At 40.6% G+C, this 23,688-nt stretch overlaps 1 protein-coding gene across 1 annotated transcript in view; it reads left to right on the top strand.

Moving 5' to 3' along the window:
- Positions 1-806: 806 nt before the first annotated feature.
- LOC124398770 (pleckstrin homology domain interacting protein) overlaps positions 807-23,688 on the top strand; it is a 50,361-nt gene continuing 27,479 nt past the window's right edge. Inside the window, exons 1-13 of the mRNA XM_046869106.1 lie at positions 807-1,200; positions 1,331-1,389; positions 1,478-1,507; positions 1,674-1,733; positions 4,685-4,835; positions 6,303-6,401; positions 9,515-9,675; positions 17,071-17,292; positions 17,874-17,974; positions 18,121-18,191; positions 20,697-20,797; positions 20,922-20,962; positions 22,283-22,381. Coding sequence (XP_046725062.1) covers positions 1,161-1,200; positions 1,331-1,389; positions 1,478-1,507; positions 1,674-1,733; positions 4,685-4,835; positions 6,303-6,401; positions 9,515-9,675; positions 17,071-17,292; positions 17,874-17,974; positions 18,121-18,191; positions 20,697-20,797; positions 20,922-20,962; positions 22,283-22,381 — 1,235 coding nt within the window. The 5' untranslated portion in view covers positions 807-1,160. The remainder of the gene's footprint in view (positions 1,201-1,330; positions 1,390-1,477; positions 1,508-1,673; positions 1,734-4,684; positions 4,836-6,302; positions 6,402-9,514; positions 9,676-17,070; positions 17,293-17,873; positions 17,975-18,120; positions 18,192-20,696; positions 20,798-20,921; positions 20,963-22,282; positions 22,382-23,688) is intronic.

Raw genomic sequence — 23,688 nt, 5'->3', positions numbered from 1 at the left:
TCCACCTGAGCATCAAACACCTGGTGCTCCAGATGTTTTACAAACGATCCACCCAAGACTGTAGTGCATTTTTAAGGCTTGTGTACTTTTTAGGTGGAAATTTTTTGTTTTGACTGAAATTGGTTAATGGATATGAGTATAAAGGTGTAGTATACAGTGTAGTATCAAGGTCAGAGATCTTCATCCAGGATGGAAACTTTGTCCAAAAGTCGTCCATGTTGTTTTGTGTCTATCAGACGTGTTTTAAGTGATTTAATTCATGACATCCCCCCCACGTGTTTTTTCTCCCCTGCCCCCCTATTTCACTTTCTGTTCTCATTTAGGACAGATATGGAGAGCTTCTGAGTGATGGAGAACATCTCAAAGAAATACAAATAAATACATCCTTGCCACTGTATTTAAATCTCCAGGGCAAACCTCCATTAATGTCGGATGAGGAGGAGAAAAAAAAAGCACGGACTTTGATGAAACGAAACGAGGACATTAAATAAGGCGGTGATTGTAAGCAACATGGCAGCTTCTGGTCTTCAGCGTCGAAAAAAAAGAGGAAGCGACGTCAAACGGAGATGATGATGATATAAATATATTTAATTTTTTTTGTATTCATTTATAATTTGGTTTTAAATCTCCAGACTGGGAAAATGGACCAAATAATATATATATAAAAAAGAAATGGATGAATGTGGGTGATAAAGGCCGTGCGTTCCGTCCATGTTAGAAGCGATCCATCCCCCCTGCGCAGTGAGCGAGCGCGCGCGCGTGCGCTCACGCGTCCGGGCGCGCTCACGCGGGGAAAACGCGAGCTCGCGCTCGTGATTCGGGTAGGAAAAAATAAATAAATAAAAAGAGGACCTTTTTATACCGCACGTCAAAGAAAAATAAATAAATCAATCAAATGATGTGGAAAACCCAACGCGAAAACGAATTGATGTAACGTAAAACCAAAATAAAAAACGCGGACTATTTGTCGCGAAGACGCAAAGCGGAGGAGCGGAGCGAAGCAAAGCGGACGGGACTACTTCGGCCTTGCATGCGCGTCGGGTGAATGGAAGCGCCGCAGCTCCTTCCTGGTGGTGGCGAACAAACACTGACAACTACAGGGCGGCCAGCGGCACGGCCACACACACTTCTCCAGTTCACCCCCAAAAAAAAATAAAAACATGGCTGGTGACAGCAAACACGTCGCGCAGTTGAAATCCGGTGAGTATCGGAGACGTGTCGTCGAGAGATTTTTGTCTTTTTTCCCCCCTTTCCCTACACTAACACACACAGACACACTGAGGCGCCCTTCTTCAAAGCTAACGTCGCTACATATGTGCTCTTTCCCCAGAACTCTACTTCCTAATAGCCCGGTTTCTACAAGCTGGACCGTGTCAGGACTCAGCAGAGGTGCGAGATTTAATTATTTAAGGCTTTTCGGTATATCACTGAACTAGAAAAATATGACATCCTAGTGCGTTTTTGTGTTTTTTTGCAGACCCTGATCCGGGAGGTTCAGGAGAAGGAGGTAAGCTGAACAAGGCGACTTGGCGCTGCATCGCTACTGCGCTGTACTTTTACCTCCTTCATCCGTCGCTCGATTGTTTGATTGATTTCTTAATTTTGTATTATTCAAACCTGGATTTTTGTTCAACCAACCAAAAGTGAGATAACACGTCTTCTTTTTTTTGCAGCTCTTACCCAAAAGGATAGATTGGACTGGAAAGGAACACCCAGGGAGTTACGAGAATTTGGTAAGCCCATGCCCTGGGAGTGAGAAAAAGTTTTTTGGAGAGCAAAATAAGAAATTGAATTTCCCGCAATTTTTAAAATCAGGAAGAATAAGAAAAAAATATATGGAGGAAAAAAAAAAAACAACAACAACCACTACACAAACAAACCAGAACCTGAAGTCCTGGTGCCCCCATGTGAAGTCCATCAGACCTGGAGCTTTGACAGCTCAGTGTGTTGTTATTATTAGGAGGATTTAGTTGGGAAAATGTTAGAAATAAAGGTACGTCATGCATGTGAGCAGTGGAAGTGGTGGGAGGGAGTGCGCCAGTGTGTGTGTGTGTGTGTGTGTGTGTGTGTGTGCTGGGCGGGATATGGAGGCGCCCTGCTTCATGTAATACAACAACAGACAGCGTGAAACACACACGATTTATTTTATTGACTCCACTTTCGGACAGGAGTTTTTAACCAAAACACTGGGAATTAACAAGCTTTTGGAATATTTTTTTCCATGCGGGAAAAATGGGAATTCCGGGGGAAGTCGGGGGGGAAAATGAGGTTTTCTTTTTGAATTTTTGGATGGAATTAGAGAATGATTTTTTCCCCCCGAGTTGAAGGGAAAATCAGCCACCGATATCTAATATCGATTATATGATTAGTTGCGATAATCGTTCATAAAAACCATGACGTCGGAGGGATGTTTGGGTTTTTTTTTTCTCGCGACACCGTTCGGAGAACATTTCGGATCGCAGCTCGGATCATCTTAATCACGGTGGATATTTTGTATTTATTATATTATGGGAAAAAAAAAGTTTACGGTTCTGATCCAACCCCCCCTCCCCGTATACACCCCCCACCCCTTATTGAAGCCACCCCCATTCTCTGGTAAATCTCTTACGTAACCGAGGCAGTGTCTCTCGCTCTCGCCGGGGATTGAGACACTTTTCTCGGCGTTCATACAACCCTTTTTTTGCCCGTGTTTCACGCTTCGCACTGGTAGCTCCGTCCCCCTCGGTATACTGCAGCAGAACACGCCGGCGATGGCGGCCGAGGCGACGGCGCTGTTGGACGCGCGGCTCCGTCCTTGTAAAATGTCCGCTTCTTTTACACGTGGAGGACGCACGGCTGTTATTTAACACGCAGTTCGTTAGTAGGCTGTGGCAGTGCGCTGGATCGGGGCTCCGGTGCTCCGCCGGAGAGTGTGTGAGGAGTGTGTGTGCGTGCTCGCGTGGAGGCTGCGGCTGTGGCTCGCTCGCTTGGCCGCTTCGCAGCGCCTCTTTCCCGGCGAGGACCCGGACACAGTGCCGCTGCCGCCGCGGTTCTCCCTCACCCCAAATCAGGCTCGAGAGCCATTCAGCCACCCTTTATTCCTTTTTTTTTTTCTTTTTAATTATACGACAGTAAAGATAAAATTTGAGAATTTTTTTTTTACACAAATAATAATTATAATAATAGCAATAATAAAAAATGATATCTTTATAGCGTTTTGCATTTTATTTCTATTACTCAATAGTGCTAATAATACTAGTATTACTAATAATACACTTTACTACATAAATACTATACATTTCATAAGAAAATATTTACACATCATTATTAACACAGTTGAACATTTTAGTAATAATAATGCGATAAATAAACAACAACAATAACACAAATCCATTATAATAATAGCATTTTATAAATATAATTATAATCATCATTACTGCTTTAAAGGGTTTTAAAACTTATAGTATTACTACTGATAATAACTCATTTTACTACCATTACTCATAGTAATAATAGTATTCATATTTATATTATTATTATTACTAATAACAAGCATAGCCTTTATTTACTATTCCTGCTATTACAACACAGCAAAAGAGAAATAACAATAGTCACAATAATAATTATAATCGTCATAATGGACATTTTAGTATTATCACTATTACTAGTAATAAATATTACTATTAATAATAATCAACATTAGTAGTTTTAACTATTAGTAATGCATGGTAATAATAATCTAATCATAATTACCACTTAATAGTTTTAATAATAATATTCATAATACGACTACTACTAATAATAATAATAGATGGATGGATGGATGGATGGATGGATATTTGTTGGCAGTGCATATATAGCCTTTATCAGAAGTGAAATTATATAAATAAAAATAAAGAAATATAAAGGTTATGGCTCTTGAAAAATGTGTAGAATATGTTAAACAAGTACAGTAATAATAACAGTAAGAGTAATACATTTGGAATAATAAAATATAAATTTTCCTGATTAGTACTGAATGAATTAAGACTGATGCCACCTGAAGCAGTGACACTGGAAGAATCCGGTAATTGACTCTGTGATTATGATGTTGATAATAAGCAGAAATTCTCATTTTACTCCTTTTGTGTCACGAATTAAAGGTTCACGCTTCCGTTTTTTTATTTCATGCAGGACACAAATCAAACGCGGTGTTTGTGCGCGTGGGTGTCGGGTGCGTTTACTTCATTGCGCGTGCGGCAATTTGCTTCTATGTGCAAATGTGTCTTGTGTGCGTCCGTGCATGTGTGTGAGAGTGTGTGTGGAGGACCAGATTGTCTCCTGTCGTCCAATAGGATGCGGCTGAATGCAGTTAAAGTCTCGTTAATTAGTAGCCGGGCATAGTGAAGGAGGCTGCTGATCAGGCAGATGAAGAGCAGCGTGGAAAACGAAGCACGTCACTGAAGAGCGCTCATTTTTTATTCCTCGCCGGATGTCCAGAATTTTGAACTCCTAATCCATAAGACTTTGAAGATCCTAGATGTTAAGATCAGTTGCATACGTGCATGTTTGTGTGACGTTAAATCGAAACAGCGTTTTATTTTGATCAGTGTTATGTTTTTATAAAGAGTACAGCAAATGATATATGTAACATACTGGCTTTTGTTTGTGTGTGTGTGTGTGTGTGTGTGTGTGTGTGTGTGTGTGTGTGTGTGTGTGTGTGTAGGTGAAACTGTACAAACACACTTCTCCGGATCACCTGTTGCGGGTGTGTGAGCGAGTTGGTCCTCTTTTGGAGAGAGAGGTTCCTGCCAGCGTGCCAGGAGTCAACTCGCTGCTGGGAGTGGGGCGCCAGTCTCTGCTCCGCACCAACAAAAGTGAGCTTGATTTCTTCAACACACACACACACACACACACACACACACACACACACACACACACACACACACACACACACACATACTCAGACACACAAGATCCTAGAAAGGACCTTGCATTGCCATGGTTATAAATGCAGCGAATTATATTCAACCTTGAAAAGAAAGCATCTCTTGTTCCTCATGGGGACCAAACAAATGTCAAAACACTCAGGTACTTTCCTGTATGGGGAATTCGGTTCTCACTAAGATATAAAAACATACCGTGCACATACACACTTATCAGTAGGCTGATTTTATGTGTGTAATTCAGTGCAATGCAATTTAACTTTTATTTTTCCTCGTTGCTTTTCTTTTTTAAAAATTATTTGGATAATATCATGGATTATTCTAAATACGGTATTTAAAAAAATGCGGTATTGTACTGTATAAGGAATAAAGAAAGTGCAAAAGGTTTGTCAACATTTAGTGATGTTATTTTGTATCCGAAGCAATCCTGTAATCGGATACTGTATATAAAATAACATTTAACTTCACTTTAAAGTGGTTGTAAACGTTTACACCTTTTTCTCTTCTTTTGTTCTTCTGTAAAAAGAAATATGAAATACAGTATTCTTTAAAGTTTTCTTTTGTCAAATATTTTTTAAATTTGACAGTATTTTATGTCTGCGGTGTACAGTACAGTTTAGGACCCATAATTTAGGCATCTTTTCATTCGTCATAACGTACCGAAGTATTACTATAACAGGACTATTCGATTTCATCTGATATACGTGATACATTTTACATCACGTTTCCGTAACTTTATACATCTAAATCGCTTGTGAATTATACAAAGAGACAAAAGACACGACGATCCGAATTCAGAGATTTCAATTGAATTGTAATTTATGAAACCCGAAGTACCGTCTGAGTCCTTTTGTTTTATTTCTTGAATCCGTGTAAACTCTATAAAAAAGTCTAAAATTAAAAAATTAAAACTTTTAGGCCTTTAAAAAGCTTCAAATTCACTGTTCTTAATTTGAAACACTTTTCAAATTCCTGACGTCTGTCTACCTTTAATGCTCCTTGAAATGCTCCCACAGCACTTTGTTTTTGTTTTCGAAGTTTCCGCGGGGTTAAAATTCTTTGCGTTTTCGCCTAGAAATGAGAGCAACGTAAAACAGCCAATCAGCTTTAGGGCATAATATAGATCTTAATATTAAATTCTTAATGGCTGTAAAAAGGTTTTTTAAAAAAGTCCTAAATCTGACATGGTGTAAACCTGCAGAAACCCTGGTAACATATTCCTTTTTTTTAGAAAGTGAATATGTTTAAAATTTGTGGCCATTTTTATCCAACATATATCAAATTCCTCTATCGGATTCAACAAGACAGATCGCAGCAACATCACCGTATTATAAGAAGCGGATCTTTTTCACGCCATGTGTGTGTTTGTTGACTGTGTGTGTGTGTGTCTGTTGACAGGTTGTAAGCACGTGGTATGGAAGGGTTCAGCCCTCGCAGCCCTGCACTCTGGCAGGCCACCCGAGCCCCCAGTCATCTACGGAAGCCCGCCCAACATCGGTACGCTTTCTCTTATTGGCTGCAGCGGGTTTTCATGCAGATCGCTGGAATTTTCTGTATATTAGTGTTTCAGATTTTCTTCATTTCACACATTTTTTTTTTAATTTGAATTTTTTTTTGCGATTGTAATACATAGTGTTTAGTAAAAAAATTAAAGTGGTTAGAAAAAAATTACAAGCTTCTTTATAAATATGCAACCATCGCAGGAATTAAATTTTATATCGTTAATGCCGCACTGCATCGTGTATTTTTTGTAAACGAGTTCCACCCTGAGGCTAACACAGAGGGTGCGAGGAGGGTTCGAGAGGAAACGCTCGGCAGGAGGCTCTAAAAATCGCATATCGTCCCTTAAAGTGTTTCTGGGAGTTCGAAAGGTTTTGTACCCGAGAGCTGCACCATATGGACAAAAGTATTTGGACACCGGACTTTTTGTTCCTCCCCGAAGTGGTACCACAAAATTAAAGGCGCACAATTCACCAGGAGTTTTTTTGGATGTGATAGAATAGAATTTTCCTTCACTTGAAGTACGAGACCCAGACCTGTTCCTGCCCCTGAAAGCAACCTCCACAAAACTTTACATAGCTTGAAGTGGAAGATATTTCGCTAAAGAACTCCAAAACCTATTGGGATGAACTGGAATGTGGAAGAAAATGTGAGCAGAAATTCCAGAAAATCTGATGGAAACCACTTCAGGACATCTCGCAAGATTCGTTGACAGAGGTCTCCTTCTCGGAGACAATTCTATGGTTTCCATAATGTGAAAATATTCATTAAGCAAGATACTCTAAGTGAACAAAAGTATTGGGACACCTGACTTTTCCAGCCATATGTGATTCTTCCTCAAACTGTTACCACAAAGTTAGAAAGTGTACGGGACGTCTTTGGATGTGGCAACATGAAATTTTCCCTTCCCTTGATCTAGGAGACCCAAACCTGTTCCAGCATGACAATGCCCCTGAAAGCAAGCTCCATGATGTTTTACATGGGGAGGAGTGGAAGATCTGCTATAGAGCTCCAACCCATTTGAACACCTTGGTGATGAAGGTGAACGCTGAGCTCCATAAGCACACTCCAACATCTGGTGAAACATCTTTTTAGAAGATTGGAGGTTCTAGTAATGGAAAATGGGGACTAAATGTGAACCTTTTGTCCATATAGTGTACCTAGTGGTTGGGAATTAGCAATAACAAAAAAAATAGCCTGCAGGGTTTTTTTATTACAGAAATGCCGCATTTGTTTGTATTGGGTTTCTGAATGACAGAAACAAATTCATGTAGAGTTTTACTAAGAAAGAAAACGCATGCTGTAACATCATGGTTATCGGCTCATTCTGTAACAAGTGTTTAATAATCACATTAATGACATTACAACACGACGCAACTCCTATTCAGAACAATCATGTACTTGTGTCCATGCCTCACTCTCGCTAGTGGTGGACGTAGTTCAGTTCAGCTCTTGTCTCTCTCCTTTTCATCGGCTTTACCAAATCATTAGCGATCATCAGCTACAGGTTTGCTTCTTACCGCTCGTTTCACCAGGCTCCGCCCTCCACTCGCGAACAGGCCCTTGTCCATGCACCTGCTGCCACATACATAATCCATATACTGTATAGTTTATACATTACAGTAGTGTTTTGCTAAGTTATGTGCTGTAATGTGTTAAATTATGAACACATTATAGTGTACTACACCGTCTACATACCACATTGGCCACGTCTTGATATTTTCAACTTATGATTCGATCATCAGAACACATTTCGATCATAAGACTTTAAACTTTGAGGATGGATTTGGACTGTAATTAATATAAACAGTCTGGCCACTGAACACCTCAACAATGATGGAACTGTTATGAATGGACATTTTGTGATGAGGATGAGGTTCCCTTTTTAGTCTGGTTCCTCTCAAGGTTCCTTCCTCATAACATCTCAGGAAGTTTTTTCCTTTGCCACAGTCGCCACTGGCTCACTCATTAGGGATAAACTTACGATTACAGGTAGTCCCTAACTTACGATGGAGATGCGTACTGATGAAATGAAATGTTGTAAGTCTAGACATGAGTCTTAAAGAATGATCAGTATGGGGAAGTGTAATGTAATTGAATTATTTAACAAACTACAGTACATCATTTAGCAAAACAGCCATTTACAGTACTGTACTGCATCAACTTTACAGTTTCCAAAGTTTGGGATCATTTCGAACCAAAACATAAACACACTTCAGTGCGGCTACCGTTTCTAAAGTCATTTGCAATTGATTTTTAGATTTTTATTTATTGCTGTCCAAAAGACCCCCGCGGCGGAGTAGAGCCAGGAGCGGCGCACGTGTTTAAAGCCAGGCGATAGCTCTAGTGCGTGAAAAACACGTGGTGATACTGTGCGAGATTTAATACATAAATACACGAGTGAGAAGAATTGACGAGTTTCATTAAATGAATAGTTTCCCATAACCTTCTGTACACGCCACTGCGGAGGGACTTTCTGAATGCAACTGTATTTGTATTTTGATGAAACACGCCAATAAAATGCACCAAATGGGTTTGTTTTTATAAACAGGTTTATTCTTGTGTGCAATTTCAGCAATAAAAATGTGCATTCCACATGTGCAGTTCATTTTAAGAGACCCGTCTTGTATTGTCTCTCTTATTTAGCGTTGCTCTTTCATAAAGACGAGGTACTGCTCATCCGATCACGCGATTAATCGGAATAATCGTTAGAATACCCGATGACTAAAATGATCGATAGCAGCAGCCCTACATTACATAACATTATGTTTAATAACATGTCCTTTTTTGGGGATTTAATAAATGAGAAGCACTCTGTGTATTAGATACTGTTCAGATTTATTTATATATTTCTACTTTTTATATTTAGTAATTTAATGAGACACTTAATTATTAGGACGACCGAGGCGTCTGATTAAAGCGTGTATGTTTATGAACTAAAAGGCAATTTCTGTTGATCTAAAAGTGCAATCAAATAATTTTGTTCCTGATTTGGCTTAATAATATAGATAAATCCTTGTGATTATAATTTTTACCATCTGTTCCTGTGTGTGTGTGTGTGTGTGTGTGTGTGTGTGTGTGTGTGTGTGTGTGTGTGTGTGTGTGTGTAGTGGAGACAGCTTTCAGCCGGAAGCTGAACGGTTCGTACCGCTTGGGTCAGCTTGTCCCCACAGCTGTTTACTCACACATGAAGATGCACAAGAGGATTCTGGGACATCTGTCCTCTGTGTATTGTGTCGCGTTCGACCGGACGGGCCGCCGCATCTTCACAGTAAGTGCGTTTCTGTGCATTTTTGTACGCAAAACATATATACAGGACAGGAGATCAGTGAAAACTGAGTCATTTATCGGGAGGAAACTAGCTACATAATATCCCAGATTTTTCTTTTTTTTATTGTGTTTGACTCCATTTATATTTCCCACGAAAGGAATTTAGCTTGTGTAGGACATTTTATATGCTTTTGGACCTTTTTACACAACGTGGACCAACATTTGATGTTAGTATCTTATTTTTTTCATTGCACATTCAGTCCCCGGTTTGCTGTAATAATACCCTCCACTTTTCTGGGAAGATGAATTTTCTGAAGAACTAACTTTCTGGAGATTTGTGTGAGATTCCTTCAACCACAAAAGGAGTTGGTGAAGTCAGGTAGTGATGTAGGTGAGGTTTTCTGGGGTGCAGTCAGAGTTCACATTCACCATGTTCAATAGGGTCAGAGCTCTATGGCAGATCTTCCACTCCAACCCATGAAAAGCAGATCTTCATGAAGTTTGCTTTTAAGGGCATCGTCATGCCGGAGCAGGTTCGGCACCCCTAGTTCAAGCGAAGGGAAGATTTACTGCTACGCCAAAGACGTCCAATAAAATTGGGTGTCTCTAAATCCATGGTAACAGTTTGAGGAAGCAGCTCATGCGGCAGGAAATGACAGGTGTCCCAGTACTTTTGCCCAAAGGGATCTGGTGAACTCCAGTTTTTGCATTTTGTGTTTCTTTTCCCAGGCACTCGAATCACATCGGTTAGATTTTGTCGATTAATTCTTTGAACAGTATTAATATCTGTACAAAATTATTTTGTTTTTTCTTAGTATTTCTCTAGTAACAATTTGGACTTATGATGTTTTATGTAAGAACTTGTTGATTGAGAGGGTTAAGGGCCTTGTTTAGGGGCCCAACAGTGTCAGCTTGGCGATACTCGGGCTGTGAACCCCTAATCTTCCGATCAGTAGCCCAGCAGCTTAACTATTGAGCTACCCCTCCCCCCATTTATGAAAGGAGGCATGCACACGAGAGCAAGAGCTCACTTTCTACAACTATAAATCTATGAACAGATATAAAAAAAAAAAAAACTCGGTAAGAAAAAGCAAAGGTTTTACTTCACAGCAAACTGCTTTTTCTCTATGTCTTTAGACCTCCAAGAGTTTTCCTGAGCTGTATAGTAGGCAGTGGTGGACACAGAGCATGTAGTTGGTGGAGTTAAAGTAGAGATGCACTCTGTAAAATATGACTCAAAGTAAAAGTGTCCCTTTAAAATTCCACTCGAATCCAAGTACAAAAGTATCTGCCTTTAAATGTACTTAAGTATCCAAAGCACTATGATTTATTACAGCTATAATGTCCTCTGATAGCCATAATAATACTACATACTGCTCTCTCTCTCTCTCTCTCTCTCTCTCTCTCTCTCTCTCTCTCTCGCTCAGACTTGCGCAGACTCTTCCGTTCTCGCGGTATTCTCTCTGGCTCTCATTTAAAGCCACAGTACATCCCGAGTGGATATAAAAGTTTCGATCCAGTCAAAGATAAAAAAAAAAAAGGAACGACTGACTTTGCAACATGCAGTTGAGTAAAAAGTCAGATATTTGACCTTGAAAAGTGAAGTTAAAGTAAAAGTCTTCCCAAAGCGAAACACTTCACTAAAGAACAGATACGCAAAAAAAGCAGCTTAAATATAAACGCATTCCATTTACTTTATTGCTGGACACCGCCGACAGCAGGTAGATCTTCCTCTTTACCCCATGTAAAGCATATCATCAAAACGCTTGCTTTCAAGCGCAGGGTCATGCTGGAAGAGGTTTGGGTCTTCCATAGTTTAAGCGAAGGGAAAATGTCACGGACAAATGCGGGTGTCCCAATATGTTTGAGACACTTCCGATCTTGCTTAAGAGACATCAACACATCACGGAAACCATCAAATTGTCTCCTAAAAAGACACCTCCATCATGTCCTCTAGTGGCTTCAGACAGATTCTCTGAAATTTCTAGGAACGTTTTCTCCTACGGATGTGAAAATGCCGACGTTAGTGACTGTTGCAGCAGGAGGATTCGTTGCTAAACCGGGGTTTTAAAATGAAAAGAGAGACACATTTGTTTACAGCAGCGGTTGCGCTCCAACTCCCATCGCTTTCACCTAAAATAACTTTAACGTGTGAAGTCACAGGCTTTAAAGTGGTTTGTTGGTTGTCGAGCGGTATGACTGGGGTTTCACCCGCTCGATGACATCGCACGCTCAAACCTTAAACGCTATTATCGGCTGTTTATTTTTTCCCCTCTGCTTTCTAGAAGGTATGAAAACGATGGCGAAGCACGAGCTTCACGTCAAATCTGATAAAGCAGACTTTATTCGGCTTACACGAAATGAACACAATTCCGACGGACACCCGAACATCCCGTTTCACGTTTAGTCTCTGTTTACTGTTCGGATGACCTCCACTTTTCTGGGAAGATGTTCCACTAGATTTTGGAGTGCGCTTGTGGAAATTTGGGCTCAGGTCACGACGCCCGGGGTGCGGTCGGCATTCACGTCCATCCCGAGGGGCGTCCATCTATAGCAGGAGAACTCCCACATCATCCAACCCAAGTGAAGGGAAAATGTCATGCTGCCGAATCCAGAGACGTCCTATACAACATTGTGGTAACAGGAAGGAGCACGTATGGCAAACTAGCCAGATTTTCCTACTCGAAATTGCAAACCCATATAGGTAATGTGGGAAAGGGGAAGAGGATCAGGAGATAAGCAATTTCAAATCTCAGCAACCTCAAGTGCTCACTTGAAATAAGGGATGTCACTAATGGGAAGTTGGAGTTCAGTGTTTTGGGTAATTGATCGGAAGGTGGTGGACGAAGTACACAAACCATGTAGTGCACTCTAAAATATCACTCCAGTAAAAGTAAATGTGTCCCTTTAAACTTTCACTTGAGTAAAAGTACAAAAGTGCCTTCAAATGTATTTAAGTTTTGAAAGTACTATGATTTATTATAACTATAATGTTCCTGTTATCCTTTTTATCACAAGACTCTTTACTTAATCAAATAAATCGAGGTCACGTGTGTTGCTGCGTGTGTTTATGGAGTTTCTTCCATCATTTATTCCTCTCTAAATGTTCTGCTTGCTGTTGAACTGAAGCTGAACTGTATGTTGGTGATCAGTAGATACACCAAGCGCCGATCAAAACAAGTTCAAAAGAGAGCGTCACCCTGATTGGCGACTCGCTGCGTGTTTGAGTTCTTATCCATGTAAATAAAAAGGAACGACTGATTTTGGAAAATGTAGTTGAGTAAAAAGTCAAATATTTGACTTTGAAATGTAGTGAAGTAAAAGTCTCCCCAAATAGAAACACTTCAGTAAAGTACAGATACGAGAAAAAGCTACTTAAGTGCACCAACGTATTTCATTTACTTTGTTACTGTCGATCACTGATCACCAAGCTGCCACTCTTGAGCAAGGCCCTTAATCCTATGTCCTCCAGGGGCACTGTATCATAGCTGACCAACTTCCTAACAAATTCGATTGAACATGTGAAAAAAAAGAAAGTATATATGACTAATAAAGGCTCTTCTCTAAATTAAAAAATGATAATTAGCTCTGGATGAGGGCGTCTGCGAAATCCCGTAAATGGAATGCTATAGGATTAATAAGCAAATATGTCTGTATGTCAAAGCTTTATTGTTGCTTCCCAGAAAAATGTTTGTTTGGAGACATACTTGGCCACTCAATCACCTTCACCTTCAGCTTCCTCAACAAGGCAACAAGACAAACTGTTTGTGGGGTTTCTTGTGAGCAGCTTCAGAAGAGTCTCCTTCTGGATCGACGGTTATGTAGACCGGCTTGTTGCAGTGTGCGGTGTACGGTCTGAGCACTGAAAAGCAGACCTTCTGCATCTGCAACCCCTAAAGCAATGCTGCAGCACTCATGCGTCTGTTTTGTGAAGCAGCTTCTGCACCTGACGCACAGCACGAGGACTGAACCTCTTTGATCGACCCTGTAAAGCAATTGGTAAAATCCATTAGGTTACTGAATACAGGAAATCTGTTTGTCCTGTGTGTGTTGAGTCTGGTTCCTCTCAAGGTTTCTTCCTCATAACATCTAAGGGAGTTTTTCCTTGCCAGAGTCACCATGGCTGCACATCAGCGGTAAATACACATTGTTCACCTTAACTGTTATATACTGTAAAGCTGCTTTGAGACAATGTCTGTTGTGAAAAGCACAATAGAAATGAACTCGACTTGACCTGCAGAAGTTGAGAGTTCGGTATGCTGGAACATGCTCGTCACAGAGAGCCTGATATTCTGTCCTGACAAACATTAGAACCTCATAGCTCCATTACTTGCCACATAGCTCCATGGTAGTGGAGGAATGTGTACAGTACAGATTTGCTCATGTCTGAGTGGCTTTGTGGATCCTTTGGTTTCCTTCCACCTACTAAGAACAGGTGTAGGTATAGCAGATATAAGGGAATGTGTTGCGAATAATCCAGGCTGAGAGATTATTAGTCCTGTTTTTTTGTGCTAATCATATTGTTTCAGGTTAAGTACAGGATTGTGTCCGATAAGTGCAGCTGAGAGAGAAGTTGAAAGGAAACAGCAGTGCTGCTGGTTGATATTCCTGTACGTTGAGTGCATTAGCAGGCACAGACCGCTGCTCCAGCCAATAAAAAAATGGGATGCGATTTGCATTGTAGAGAGAATATGATTACAATGCAATACAATTATATATACAATATAATATATAAGTGTACATATACAATTTGTGTCATGAACAGTGATCAGCATGTTTGACGTGGACTGGGGGCCAGAGGCGGGCCGTGCATTTCACACCGGGTTCTTTTGACACACATCACACGTGATTTGACGGTTGAAATGTAATCGGATAGAAACTCTAATGTAAACAGACCCTCCAGCAGTTCAAGTGAGAGAAGCACTATGAAATGAAGAGAATAAACTATTGGGGATAATGAAATATTATTCTCTGCTGGCCTAAACCAGTGAGCAGAATCACTCACTCATGTTTTAATATATATATTTTTTTATGAATATGTATAAAATGATTCTCAATATTCTATTCTCTTCATTCCACAGTGTTTCTCGTGGTTGCTTTGCTTCAAGGAGTTTATGTTTATGTTCACTTCATTTTATCCAATCATATTTCAGACATCACGCATCAAATGTATCTGGCGTGAGGCCTTCTGGAGCAGCGCTGCGACTGTCTGTAGAACTACATGCTACATGAAGCTGTCGCTTCAACCAATCAGATTTTGACTTGGTGACGCCTGGGCCATCTAGCCGGTGTCCGATAACGTCTTCATTTCCACGTCCTTTGATCTGACAATCAGAGAGCACGCTAGTCAGGGCTCGCAAACCGCGTCTGTAGCAACCTGCACAAGCTCGAGGATATTCATTTAATAGCGTTTTTTTTCTCCATTGCACAAAGGAGACGCTTTTTCATGGACCTTTTATACTTTTGCATTTTCTTCCCTGTAGAATTTGCAGAAGCAATTCGCCTTCATTTCGAATCCCCAGGAAAACACAGAAAAAAATGCACAGGGGTCGTTTTCCGAGGTTAATATCTATGCCCCCACTGGAGACGATGCATGCGGGCGTTGCGGCTGCGGCTCCAGTGAAAGGAGACGTGTGAATTTGTGTTCATTGGGTTTTTTGGCTTTAGTGATGGTGTTCATTCTTACTGCATGAGGTTCCTGTGTGTGATGCAGTGCTTCGTTCTATTGCGCTTCTCTATAATACTGATGCTTTCTAAGGGCATTAAGGGGTGGATTGCCTCTGGTAGGACTCCACTGAAGGCCTGGGGGGGAAACGCACGGCTCGTTACCGGAATGATCGGAAAACGAATCCGATTTGAGAAAATTCACAAGGATGCTTTATAAACGTGTATATAACACATTTTTCTGCGAATGTGAAAGGAATAGGAAAACGGCAGGAAGTGCATCTGTGATGTTGCTCGGTCCTGCGTAGTGTAAGCATGAACTTTGTCACGTGTTTGTTTTTCCTCTGTTAGTGTTTTTTTACGTGTGTGTGTGTGTGTGTGTGTGTGTGTGTGTGTGTGTGTGTGTGTGTGTGTGTGTGTGTGTGTGTGTGTGTGTGTGTGTGTGCGCTCACTCGGGTTCCATTTTCTCCTGCAATAGTTTTTAAATAACCAAAAATGGCTGAACTGCGAAGATTACTCCCAGACAGCCGCCCACCTCCCCTCCCTTCTCGCCTTCCCCTTCATTTCAATCTCTTTCTCCTTCTCTTTCCTGATGCTCACTCAGACTGTGTGTGTGTGTGTGTGTGTGTGTGTGTGTGTGTGTGTGTGTGTGTGTGTGTGTGTGTGTGTGTGTGTGTGTGATGGGTGTGTGTGTCGTTTCTGTTTGCATCACGGAGAAGTGGTTCTTTTGTGGCTCTGGAAGCAAAGCAAGAATACACTCACTATCGTCGTCCCCTCGGTATCGCAGAGTGCGGCATTGGCATGCAGCGGCCCCTCGACCTCCTCGCGGACCGCGCCATGCGTGTAAAGCCCCAGCCCGGTTTTTACATTTTCACCAACGATTGTTCAAGACGCAATCACCGTGTCCAGCAGGAAGCGAAGGCGTAGCACGTGTCGGACGTTAGACCGTCCGGTAGAAAGTCGCAGGACACAATGATCATCTCGATCAGCTCAGTTTGAACTTTAAAATCTACAGTGGGTTACTGTTATGAACACTTTGGCACCGTTTTTAGGAAAAAACAAAAAAAAGACTTGTGAGTTTCTTCAGAATCAAAATGATTTATTTTACAAGATTATTTTACAAGAAACGAAATGAATGTGCAAAACCGAACAGCATTTGTGGTTACAAGCTGGCAAAGAAATGCAATGGTGACCCTGTGGAATCAAGAAAAATTATTCCACAGCAATTTGTAGATTATTCCTTTTTATATATATATATTTTTTTATTAAAGAAGGTAATAACTTTTGGTTCAATTCAGTTCAATTCAATGTTTTTTGTTTGTCAGCTTTACGGAAATATATATAATTTACAGTAATATATTCTAGCATCATACATTATTGCCTATAAGTTTTGTCTCATATAAGTGAACCAGTGGCGACTGTGGCAAAGGAAAAACTCCCTGAGACGGCATGAGAAGGAAACCTTAAGAGGAACCAGACTCAAAAGGGATCCTCATCATCGAATGTCCATTCATTACAGTTCCATCACACAGTAACCGAATCAGTTACTGGGTTACTGATCGGAGGGCCGGGGTTTTAAGCCCCAGTGTCACCAATCGGCCACTCTTGGCCATGAAGAATTGTTCTTCACAAAGCACTCATCAGTCAGAAAAACGTGATAATGTACTAGTAACCAACGAGACTCTGTGCTGGTAGGCCCGAAAACACTGAGGCTCTCTTTACTGTCTTGTAGGGTTCAGACGACTGCCTGGTGAAGATTTGGGCCACAGACGATGGAAGGTTGTTAGCCACACTGAGGGGTCACGCTGCAGAAATCTCCGACATGGCCGTGAACTATGAGAACACCCTGCTGGCGGCTGGCAGCTGCGATAAGATGATCAGAGTGTGGTGTCTACAGACGTGCGCTCCACTCGCCGTGCTCGAGGGACACGCAGCCTCCATAACGTCATTGCAGGTATACACTTTTTAGCAACCACACTGCAAAAAGTAACCGTCTTACACACTCGCACTCTTTAAACATGCACAGAAAACATCTGCAAGAATATAGCGAGATGAATTTTGTGTAAATTCGTAGAAATACCACATTTATTGTAAATACTGTACAGCAGTGGTCCCCAACTTTTTTGCGCCCCGGACCGGATTAACGTCGGACAATATTTTCACGGACCAGCCTTTAAGGTGTGGCGGATAAATACAACAAAATAAAATTATACGATCGGCATCAAAACTGGTATTTGGCAGCACAGGGTTTGGGGACCACTGCTGTACAGTACAGTACTGTAGCGTAGCCTATGCATAGTTTCTCTGTTTGTTTATTGGTTGAAGTGTCCTTTGATGTCAACAAAGGGGCTGAGTTAAAGATACACAGCATAGCATTCTTTGTTTTCATTGGCTAAATCAGGTGACGTACATCATCTTCAACTCTGAGACTAATGGGAATTGGAATCAGATATATATATATGAATGTGTGTGTGTGTGTGTGTGTGTGTGTGTGTGTGTGTGTGTGTGTGTGTGTGTGTGTATACGTGTGTGTAGTTCTCTCCGCTTTGCAGCGGGAATAAGAGGTTTCTCTCGTCCACCGGTGCCGACGGTACAATCTGCTTCTGGCAGTGGGACGCTCGGATGCTCAAATTTGGGTAGGCGTTCTCTCGACTTCCTGCTCCAACACGTACCTGACCCACGTGTCACTGGTTCATTCTCATACACGCGCCTAATTTTCATTCGCTTTTTTTCCACGTAATCATGCCATCATGTAACGGTGTGTGTTTACGCGCCCATGCAGGCCACGACCCAGCAAATTTACAGAACGGCCCAGACCAGGTGTGCAGATGATCTGCTCATCATTCAGCGCAGGTAGGCCCTGAACCACAGCCCTTCCTTCTGCCTTTCCTTCTGCCCTTCCCTCTCCATGTGTGTCATCACTGACAGACATTTCCAGTGTGTCCGATCTCACCCATGATCCATCTGCATGCGACAAACGAAACACGAGCCAAGTTAGATATACAGTTTATTTATTTCCAATTCCAAACATCTAAACAATTTTGCATTTTATTAATTTCGCAGAATTACAGCCTTAAATCAAATATAGATTTAGATTTATGTATAAAAATATACAGAATTGTTTAGCTGAATAAATCGAATTTGATTTTAGATTGAGTTTCCTGTAACACGATAACATCAGGCATTGCCCACACCAAAATGATTTTAAAACTATTTTTGGTCACCTGTAAACGTAGCTTGTTTGAAAAACGTTCCCCTCCGAAGTGGCTACAATTGCAAACGCCGTTTCTTTCGCCCCATGTGGACTTAAAAAGATTCATTCTGTGAAATATTACGATTAAACTAAAAAAAAAGTCGAACCGTGGGTACGGATTACGGATCAGCTGTAGCACCCTCTAGTGTGGACACAAAGAGTTTGTAGACGAAAACGCTGTCTTCGAATCTTTTTTTTTTGTGTAGATGTAGCATCAGTTTAGTAATCCAAAATAAGGTACTTTTTTGTGAAGCCACCCAATCATTGAATGCTGTTTGCCCTCTTATACATAAACTATTTTGCCAAAAGTATTGGGTCACCTGGTCATAAGTATTTTGATGATTTTTGAGTGTTGCATTCCACATTTAGTTCCAATTTGCTCTTATAATTCCCTCCACTCTTCTGGGAAGATGTTCCACTAGATTTTGAAGTGTGCTTATGGATATTTGTGTTCATCAGCCACAAGGGTGTTATGAAAGGCAGGTACTGATGTGGGTGAGGAGACCTGAGGTGCACTCAGGGTTCACATTCATCCCAAAGGTGTTCAGTAGGGATGAGATCAGAGCTCAATAGCAGCAAAATCTTCCTCTCCAAAGCATTTAAACCAGATCTTCAAGGAGCTCACTTCGTGCACAGGGGCTTTGCCATGCTGGAACAGGTTTTGGGTTTCCAAGTTCAATTTTATTAGAGCGCATCTAAAGACATCTTGTACAATTGTGTCTCCAGCTTTGTGGTAACAGTTTGGAGAAGAACTGCATATAGCAGAAAAGGTCAGGTGTCCCAATACTTTTGCCAATATAAGTGTACACTCGACGATAGCAATAGGATTCGCTGATCAAATAATTTGTGTAGCATTTGGTAATCTGCATTTCCTCTCCCCCCGAATTTGTGTCCTACACGAAACCTAATAATCTACTGTCTGACTGAGTAGAGCAACAAAACCTCCTCTGTAGGATGGATCCCACCTTCCCATGTCTGTGCTGCCAAACATGTTGTGTGGATTAAAGTCATAGAGTAACAGAGATGAATGAATAATAGTGCAAACGCTTTTTTGCGCTGCACCACTCTGGAGTTTTACTGTAATTCAATATGATTGCTAAAACCCAGAGGTAGAAATTCCAGTCCTGTCAGCATTCTTTGTTAATTCAGGAAGTTTATTAGTTTATTATTTATAGGTGTGAACACAAACTGCCCTGCTGCTTTACACGATTATTTAGTGAACAGTGACAATTTACATATTTAAACGCCCATTTCGTCTGTTTTGCCTCGACGTAAATGTAAACAAATGTCAATGTTTTTGGATACACAGGGTTAAAATGTCCCAAAAAAAAAAAAAAGTCTAGTCGCTGTTCTAGGTCTTATTTTAAACAGGTCTAAATTTTATCATCAGCTTTCTGTTACTGGTGTGACTCTCTCATTTGGATCGTACCACAGACGCAAAACGGATTTTATATCGCAGCTATGGCAAAGTGCAAGTTAGCGATACTTGCCTTGAAAAATAAAGGAATTTAGGGCTTGGCCAGTTGCTAACAACACATTCTTGTTTGAGTTTTTTGGATGTTGTGATATAGGTCTTAAATTTCATACCGAATGATCCTAAAGGTCTTAAAAAGTCTAAAATTTTACTTTGTGAAACCTGCAGAAACCCTGTTATATTGGATTTTACATTTATATAATAAGATTTAACAGTGATGGAAGCTCAGGGCCAAAGTAAGTTGTAAGGTTTGGTCAGAGTATCCAATCAGATTTCAGCCATCACATCACATCGCGGGAATGTGTGGGAGGGGTTTAAGCGGCGGTCGGCTTTAGTTTTTTTCCCAGGTGGGACACCAGTAAGAGCCTGGGGGTTGAAATGCAAGGCCAAGGCTGTTAAGTTCTGTCCATGGTTTTATTATGAACATGATACAGGCACACGTTATATCAGACAATCCCTATTAATATGTCCGAGTTACATGCTGTACATAAAAGCTCTATGGAGCTTCATGCTCGGCTTGAATTCTGCCCCACTTCTAAGTTGCTTTATATTAAGGTGCCTGCTAACGGATTCATTGTCATGTAATGTAATAGAATGTAATCTAAATATAGTGATAACTGCTGTGTTTCAGGTGGGATGTTTTTGGCCACAGGCAGCACTGATCACATTATCCGAGTTTACTACTTCGGTGGAGATCAGCCAGAGAAGATAGCCGAGCTGGAGTCACACACTGTGAGTGTGTGTGTGTGTGTGTGTGTGTGTGTGAGAGTGTGTGTGCAGTCGAATTAAAGGCATGCAGATTTTTTTTACTTACTGGTTCTTACACTCTCTTCATGCTTTAATCATCTTTGTGCAGGATAAAGTCGACAGCATCCAGTTCTCACATGGTGGAGACAGGTGAGATGTGTGTGTATGTGTATGTGTGTGTGTGTGTGTGTGTTTTATGTCTGCAAAAACGAGATGAAAGACAAACAGCCTTCTTGACATGCCAGCACCTACATACACACCCTAATGCACGGTTTTAAATGAGCATATACTTAAATACACACACACACACACACACACACACACACACACACACACACACACACACACACACACAGCAGTCACATGCCGAATTTAAAGCCCCTTGTATATTTACAATAAAACTCTAACACTCGTTTTTAATGAAAGGAAGCAGTGCTTGAAGAAAAATAGCTTGCAAAAATGCAAAATAGCTTGAAGAAAGGATGAACAATAAGGATGGGTGGAAGAGATAATAAAAAAAAAGGAACAGCTTGTTTGGATTGAACAGAAAGGAGACTCGAGGTAAACCCAGCTCTTACCCTGAGAGATGGTGCTAGAAGATCTGAGGGAACGTGACTTGACCTTTTCTAAATGTCCACTCTATGTCATGCAGCCTTTTGAAGCCAAATTTAAATCCACTATATGGACAAACGTATTGGGACACCTGACCTTGACCGATGATTTCCCTTGAGTCTGGTTCCTCTCAAGGTTTCTTCATCGTGCCGTCTCAGGGAGTTTTTCCTTTTTCACAGTCGCCACTGGATCGCTGAATAGGGACAAAATGACACTTGCAAAGCAGCTTTGAGACAGCGTCTATCGTTTTAAAGGGCTACACAAATAAAAAACGAAATTAAATTCTGGTTGAATGAGCAGTAATCTCCACCAAAATCTAGCGGAACATCTCAGAAGAGTGGAGACCGTTATAACAGAAATCGGGAATTAAATGTTCAATGAGAAGTTCTCAAAAACGCACATGCGAATGTCATATTCAGGTGTCCGCAAAATTTTGGTGTTACAGTGTACTATTTAACACTTAATAGAATCGTCGCTTTAAAGTGCAGCAAACACTCAGGAAAGCTAAATTTGAGCTACTTGTTTCAAGCCGGCATCAGAACGGCAAACTTTAAATTACTTTTTTTAATCCACTTGGCATATTTTCGGAGACAAATTTTTTTTTTTATCAGGAACATTGCTTATCTCAAGGACCGAAATTTCTATGGATATGGTAAAGAGGCGAGAGCTAGCTCAGCTTACTGTTCAAAACAACACGGAGAAACGTATTATTTTTTATAACGTTTTTATTTTTTTAGTGCACTATCAGTACTTTCAGTACTTAGTTATAGTGTTCTTTTGATTGGCATGTTTTTATTAAATCCAGTGTGGTTTCTATGTACAATGTGTGTGTGTGTGTGTGTGTGTGTGTGTGCCCAGGTTTGTGAGTGGCAGCAGAGACGGCACGGCACGAATATGGCAGCTGCAGCAACAGGACTGGAGAAGCATCCTGCTGGACATGGCCACGAAACTGCCAGGGTAACACACTACTTACCCACCATGATTATATAAGTTACTGTTCCTACCTCAAAGTAGAACATTTTCCAATGACAGCATGTTTTAGAGTGTTTTATTCTGTATATTTCCTTCCTTTAGTTATTTGATACATACGTGCATTTTTGGAACGTGCGAAACAAGTCACGTTCTAGCGCTGAAAAGAGATGTTTGGTAACCAGTTTGTTTCTTGAAATTAAGAAAAACGAATGCAGCTTGTAATGTGTTTAAAAAAAAAAAAACACACCAGCAAAGTTTTAAAGAATTCAACTTAAAGGTGTACCTTTGCTTTGGAGTACCACAAAAAAAAGAACACATCCTTCTATAAGTGCTAAATCCCCCAATGTTGGCCTAGAAATAATAACTTTAAAATGAGCACTAATAATAAAAAAAAATATACAAATATATATAAATAAATATACAGTGGTGTGAAAAAGTGTTTGGTTTCTTTTTTTTTTTTTTTTTTTTTTGGCATGTTTGTTACACTTTAATGTTCAGATCATCAAACTAATTTAAATATTAGTAAAAGATAACACAAGTGAACACAACATGCAGTTTTTAAACGAAGGTGTTTTCAAATTTCTCTGGATCTCGGCATGATGTCTAGCTTTTGAGGATCTTTTGGTCTACTTTACTTTGTCAGGCAGGTCTTTTTTAAGAGATTTCTTGATTGTGAACAGGTGTGGCAGTAATCATGCCTGCGGGTGGATGAAGAAATGAAACTCCGGTGTGATAAACCACAGTTTAAACAGGGAGGCAAACACTTCTTCAAACAGATTTTGCTTTCCCTCAGTAATAAAAACTTCATTAAAAACTGCATGTTGTGTTCACTTGTGTTCTCTTTTACTAATATTTTAATTAGTTTGATGATCTAAAACATTAAAGTGTGACAAACATGCACAAAAATAAGAAATCAGGACGGGGGCAAACACTTTTTTACACCACTCTATATGCGATTTGGTGCTACCGTCAGTGCAGCTTTTGACCAGTCGGAATGAAGAATTTAACGTTGCTGTGGTTTAAATGTCCCGAAGTGTCTCAGTGTGTTTCTGAATCATGTTCACGCATGCCTTCTTCTTAGCATGATAGAGATTGAACCTGCATTTGTGGATGACATGGCAACCTGTGTTCACAGACAATGTTTTCTCGAGGTGTTAATAAACCCACGCAGTGGTTTTCATTACAGTATCATGACTGTTTTAAATGCAGTGTTGCCTGAGGGCCCGAAGATGATGAGACGTTTTTCAATTTTATGTTGAGGAACATAATTCTGAAATGGTTCCACAATTTGT

Source organism: Silurus meridionalis, chromosome 16 (genome assembly GCF_014805685.1).
Source record: "Silurus meridionalis isolate SWU-2019-XX chromosome 16, ASM1480568v1, whole genome shotgun sequence".
Classification (NCBI taxonomy): Eukaryota; Metazoa; Chordata; class Actinopteri; order Siluriformes; family Siluridae; genus Silurus; species Silurus meridionalis.
Note: the sequence above shows the minus strand (reverse complement) of the source record. Positions and strands in the feature narration are given on the sequence as shown.